The sequence below is a fragment of the Zosterops lateralis genome, assembly GCF_965231275.1.
Source record: "Zosterops lateralis genome assembly, chromosome: 3".
NCBI classification, from domain to species: domain Eukaryota; kingdom Metazoa; phylum Chordata; class Aves; order Passeriformes; family Zosteropidae; genus Zosterops; species Zosterops lateralis.
The window spans coordinates 66,108,555-66,114,880 of NC_139764.1; the positions used below are offsets into that span (position 1 = coordinate 66,108,555).

The following is a 6,326-nucleotide window of genomic DNA, read 5'->3' on the forward strand; positions in this document are numbered from 1 at the left end:
TCTTGCTTTGCTCAGTGTGAAGCATACCACACTGCTAAAAACCAGTCCTGTGGATGGACTTGTTATAAAATAGAGAGAGAAAGAACTACTAGAAAGGACAAGACACAGATGAGTTAACTGGAAATATTCTTCTGCTTCATCTTTGTTGAATCTCTCAGTACAAGGATGCTGAGTGGCTTCAACAGATTTTGGAATAGCTAATTGTTCAGGAAGAAATCCAGGTTCATTTATGCTTAATTTATGCTGATCTAATTTGAACAAGAGAGCCGGGGATGGCTCATGTTTAATAGCCTCAGATTAGGCTCTCCAATGGCAGTGTCTTGAGTTTCCTTAGGCCTAAAGGGAAATTACCACTAGTTTATCTGATTCATTGAGTCATAAAATCTGATAAGATGAGCACTTCCCTCCGGGGGAGGCCACCTTCCTTCAGCTCCTGAGTACATGGATCTGCTTCACATGTGGAAGCTCAAATACGTTCTGTGGCAATTTTGAGAATATCTGGATTAGTTTTTGAGTTACCTGACTCTCCGACTGGCAGTACCAGGAGCCTCCATACCTGATTTCCATGCTACAGACTATTCCTGATGAAACCAGGCTCATCTTTTGCTGCTGTGACACCGCTATTGGAAGAAAATTCACAAGTATTCTGGGTCAGTTGAGACAGCTCATTAAGATTGCCCAGACCCACTTCAGCTGTTTTGAAACTTTTCAGAAATACAGTTCTCACAGATAAATTGCTTTATGGCAGGTTTTCTCAAGAATAATTGTGGAATTTTAATGCAGCAGCTTGAGAAATTGCCTGTTTTGTTAGAGCAACTCAGTGATATAATAAGTGCCACATACTCTTTCCTAGCAAAGAACTGTTATTTAATGGGAAATTACATCAGGCAATATTAGCATGTTCCAACATAAGATTAAATAGTTACATCTTGGATTAAGCTATGAGGATCTGCCCTTTACTCACCACTGCCAAGATCTTTTAAAAGTTACTTTTTTATTGTTTAGAGAGAGTAGAATCTCTAAATTCTACTTGGGGCGGGGGGGGGGGCGGACAGAAGGAAGAGTAAAAAACAAAACAAAACAAAACAAAAAAAAAAAAAAAAAAAAAAAAAAACTGAAATATAAAGGATGAGGAAGGACTTCTAACAACATTCAATCCTTTCCCTTAGGCTAGAGGATATCTTGACTATTTATTTTCAAAGGAAACCACCCTGTTTGACAAGCTGTTGTGTTACACTGAAGGCAGTGCTAGCTGTCTTTTCGAGCAAGAGATAAAATTAGTTGAGATGGGTCTGGAACTGCTGTTGTGGAAACCTCTTTGCTTGAAAACAAATAACAAACACACAGAAGGAGAGGGAAGAGAACAGAGACAGCAATTGCAGCTTCTGTTTCTTATGCTTTTAACTGCCACCTTGCTGATGCATTAAGACTCTCACCAGTCACACCATAGTCTGACCAAACTGTAGCATTGTTAAGACATTTCTTCCTTTTTTTTTTTTATTTTTCCCCAGTATGGGCAGGTTTGCATCAGCATTTCAATGATTCAGTCTTTGAATCAAGTCAGGATTTTCAGTAGATGGCAGAGAGCAAAGGGATAGAAGAAGCTAGAAACTTTGGAAAAAAATAACAGGAACTCACTTTTCATCACACTTTTTAATTAGTCTGCAGGACTTAGCTAGAGCTCGCGAACCCAGCAATGGATTGTTTCTTCAGCTCTGTCTGGACAGGCTATATCTTTCAATATCTGGATAATCAAGGAAACAGCTAACAGGTCAGCCAAGGGGATCAAACTTACTTTGTCCCAGCCATCCATTGTCCTAGAATAAGTGTCAAATTAGAGACCCCAACAAGCAGTGATGGATGGAAAACCCACAAAGAAATAAATAATTATGTCCTGAAAGCAGGGTTTGAATAATATATAGTAAATGAGTGAGGGACCTCATGCTGAGAAACTAGAATAAATACTGAATATGTAAACAGCTATTAATGAGCATTTCCCATCTGGTATACTGGCTAAGGCAGAGGTCCCAAGAAAAATAATAGCGTGCGGCTGTGTAATTTAAAAACTGTATCATAATATATGTGCACAGCAAGCTCACACTAAAATTGCCTAGGCAACCTTTGTTCTTACATATCCTTAAATTTGGAGACTATGGCTCCAAAAAATTAGTTATAATATTTTTGTAGGACCTTGGAAGCTCTCTGTACCCACCAATTTAATTTTCAGTGAAATATTGGCCTGTATAATGTCCAAAGTGTTGATTTGAGAGTTGAGATGAGAGTTTATTCAAGGTTCCGTAGAAGTAAAGTTTTAACATTTTTCTTACTGAACCACTGCTGAACCAGTGGTATCAGATACAGAACGAAGAGTTAGAAAGTGGAAAAAAGGGGAAATAATTGTAGCCGAATATAAAAGAATAGTAAAAAATTGCAGTTGCAAAAGAAGAAATAATAAAAGACAAAATAAGGTTCAGTGGGAGGATACAAGAGTGATTATAAGAAAATCGTTGATGTAACAATGAGATAAATGCATTTTTAAAAACTCTTCTTGCTATTCTTTTTGCACCTTGCTAATCTTATCTGAATCAGAACCTTGGATTTTCTGGTTCTGAGTGGCAGAGAAACATTGGGCATATTGTAACGAGGAGGAGAAATATTGAAAGGTGATGCTTAGAAAGCCGATTTTCATCCCTTTTCCTCCTCGTCACTAAAAAAGCCATCTCTGGATCAACACAATGGAAAGCACAGGAAAGACTTCAGGCTAGAATAAGAAAAGTGTGGGAAAGAGATTACTTAAGTGGACTGGATTTTCAGATCAAAGTGTCCAGATATAATTCATCTTAGGATGCTTTAAAAACTGCCAAACCCATCACAAAATAATGGGAAATGTGGAAGTATAGATGAAGTTTAAGAAGACCCAAGAACAGTAATCATAGTTCCTATGGTGGTAAAGGGCAGACGAGTCAAGTAAGGAATTTCCCAGCTAAATCAGAGCAAAAAAACCAAATTAAATAATTTAAAAATTGCAAATTATTTAACCACTGCAGAATAAAATAAAAGTTGAAAGATGGGCACATTACATTACATTCGAAAATGTTCCCAAGAGCATGATTCCCTTATACATAAAACTTGTCTTGAGAGATACCCTCTTTTTACAAGTCCCTCTTATTTTATTTGCAGACTGCAGCCCCTCTGCCCTATTGATGGCCGTTTTGGACCCCGTGGCCAGGACGAAATCCCATTGCGAGCCCTGCAGTTCAAGCGAGGCCTGCTCCACGAATTTCGAAAGGGCAATGCCACCAAGGAACAAATCCGACTGCACAATCTGGTTCAGCAGCTTCCCAAGGCCATTATCATTGGGGTGCGGAAAGGAGGCACCCGCGCACTACTGGAGATGCTGAACCTTCACCCTGCAGTGGTCAAAGCTTCTCAAGAGATTCACTTCTTTGACAACGATGAAAACTATGCCAAGGGGATTGAGTGGTACCGGAAAAAAATGCCTTTTTCTTACCCTCATCAAATAACAATTGAGAAAAGCCCTGCGTATTTTATCACCGAGGAAGTACCTGAAAGGATTTACAAAATGAACTCATCTATCAAATTATTGATCATTGTCAGGGAACCTACCACAAGAGCTATTTCTGATTACACTCAGGTGCTGGAAGGCAAGGAAAGAAAGAACAAAACTTACTACAAATTTGAGAAGCTGGCTATTGATCCTAATACCTGCGAAGTGAACACTAAGTACAAGGCAGTGAGAACCAGCATCTACACAAAACATCTGGAGAGGTGGTTAAAATACTTCCCAATCGAGCAGTTTCACATCGTGGACGGAGACCGTCTCATCACAGAACCATTGCCAGAACTCCAGCTGGTTGAGAAGTTCCTAAATCTTCCTCCGAGGATAAGTCAGTACAATTTATACTTCAATGCCACCAGAGGGTTTTACTGCTTGCGATTTAACATTGTCTTTAACAAGTGCCTGGCGGGTAGCAAGGGACGCATCCATCCAGAGGTGGATACCTCTGTCATTACCAAATTGCGCAAGTTCTTCCATCCTTTTAATCAAAAATTTTACCAGATCACAGGGAGGACATTTAACTGGCCCTAAACTAAACTTCATACAACACTTTCTGTTGCACCTGAGGCATGCAGTGGGATGTCTCTGCTGAAATATGCACTTTTCATAGATACGGCTAGCAAAGTAACTTTTTTCATGCATACGTGTACATAATGCAGTGTGTGACCAAATATACGGTGGGATCGATTTTTTCTACAGAGTAGTAAACTAACATAAATTTACTGTCAATATAGTTGCATCTTTTAAGATATAATGATAAAGGGAAAGGAGGTATTTAGGGAAACAAAGTCAGACACTGTTAAAAGGGTCAGTGTTCCTCTCGCTTAGTGAAGTGTTTCTGTGACATACTTATTGATCTAAGCAGAACATTAGTTTATGCCATAAAAATTCTTGTCAAATGTCTGTAAAGCTGTGAGAAAGCATAATCTCGAGGCTATATTTGGTATGTGTATTACTAAAGGAATACTGACACTTTAAACACAGTGCTGAATTTTTACAATGAGAGTGAATAGTACTATTTTCTTATTATTTTAAATTAATATCTTATCTCATACAAGCTACTTTGTTTTAGAGTTCCTGTGGTGAGTTTGCACTATTGTTTTATTGTATGGACCATAGTGTCACTTGTAGCATGTCAATCATGTGTCAAGAAAAGGTCAAATAATTTTTTCTTCTATACTTGTGTGTCGACAAAGCTAAACATGGTGTACATAGTGTACAATGTTTGTAAATACTGGTTTCACACTAAGTAATTCTATTTTGTAAACTGAATATGGCTATTTAATTTATTGTGAAAATTAAATTTATCGTGGTATTTAAAAATGGAATGGATTAAAATTACCTATATGTGCAATGGCTTTTCACCTTTGCTTGATGTATGTCAGTATGGTCTCTTACCTTAGACAAGATGATGTGTATGTGTGAGAGAGATTTGCTCAGGTAAGCTTGGTTCATAGACAGTTGAGAAAACTGATACATGTGATGAAACAGTGTTTATTAAAAAGCTCATCCTTCAAGAAATCTCTTGTAATGCTCACCTCAAAGAACATCAGTGCTGTTCTGTTGTGGCGCTTTCCTAAAATTAATTCAGTTGCCCGTGAGGCTAAAGCATGACTGTAAAACCTACTGTAACCAGGTCTATTGAAAAAGCAGACACCTCATTAAAACAAAAAAAAAAAAAAAAAAAAAAACCAGACAGATGAACAAAACTAGAAGAAAGGTTTTTGGTGATTTCATCACCAAAAGGTGCTGATACTTCAGAAATCAGAAAACAGTTGTGATACCTTCGCTTTCATCTGGTAATGCATGCATCTGCTCTGAAGAAAACAACCACAATATTCTGATTACTGGGATAAACATATAGCTCATGTTTCTTGTCAATAAATGACAAGAAATTAGTTCAGGGAATAATTATTTTCATGCACTATATGTTGCATGGCTCTTAAAAATTCATAAGAAAAAACAATGAAAGCAAATGAAAAAGTATTTTAAAACAAGAAGAGAAAAAGATAAAGAAGTGAAGTAAAAAGAAAAATCTCAACAATTTTAAAACCACCATCTAGAGATTGACAGAGACAGAAATTTTGGAAGGTGTCCAGGACATCTGAATATTCAGGGCTATGGCAGCAGAGTGGCTGCTAGTTCAGATTATAGTAAGATCAAGTGTTCCCCATGGGCTGTTTATTTGTTCAGTGATTTGGAAGCATTGGTTTTTCTAAATAAGTGGTTTTTAAAACTCTTCTGAGAGACTGCTTCTTGTCTTGCTGTATCTTTAATCATATGTGCTAACTCTGTGAGCAGTGTGCCCTTTCTTCATGCGGCATCGGAGCCGTGCCAGCTCAACAGGGCGGAGCATATGTGAAATTCTCTGCAGTAGCTACGATACAACTCACTGTTTTCCTCTATAAGAGCTATTTATCTTGCCCACTTCCAGACAAAAAGACAGATATTTAACTTATCTAATAGTGTTCAATGGGGAGTTTTTTATCCAATTGAACTTTTTCATGGTCTTCAGGTGGGCAGATTCCAGGCAGCTTTGGGTGGTTTTTTGGGTGATACTTCATACAGCCCTGGCTACAAACTGACTGAAGGCTGAGATGTATTTTCAATGAAAGAGACAAATAAGTTAGGTCAAAGTTACATCCAAGCACAAAATATGCATTTGAAATTACTATCTTTCTGCATTGATCAGAAGAGGCACAGAGACTGTGATCTACCAGGCACGACTACGCACATTCCTGTTAAA

General features: G+C 37.9%; 1 protein-coding gene across 2 annotated transcripts in view; it reads left to right on the forward strand.

The window, feature by feature from the left end:
- Positions 1–4,764, forward strand: part of HS3ST5 (heparan sulfate-glucosamine 3-sulfotransferase 5) — a 91,668-nt gene extending 86,904 nt beyond the window's left edge. For both annotated transcript variants that reach the window (XM_083857843.1, XM_083857842.1), the window contains exon 3: positions 3,181–4,764. In XM_083857843.1, the coding sequence (XP_083713969.1) occupies positions 3,181–4,111 (931 nt within the window). In that variant the 3' untranslated portion in view covers positions 4,112–4,764. The remainder of the gene's footprint in view (positions 1–3,180) is intronic.
- Positions 4,765–6,326: the final 1,562 nt, after the last annotated feature.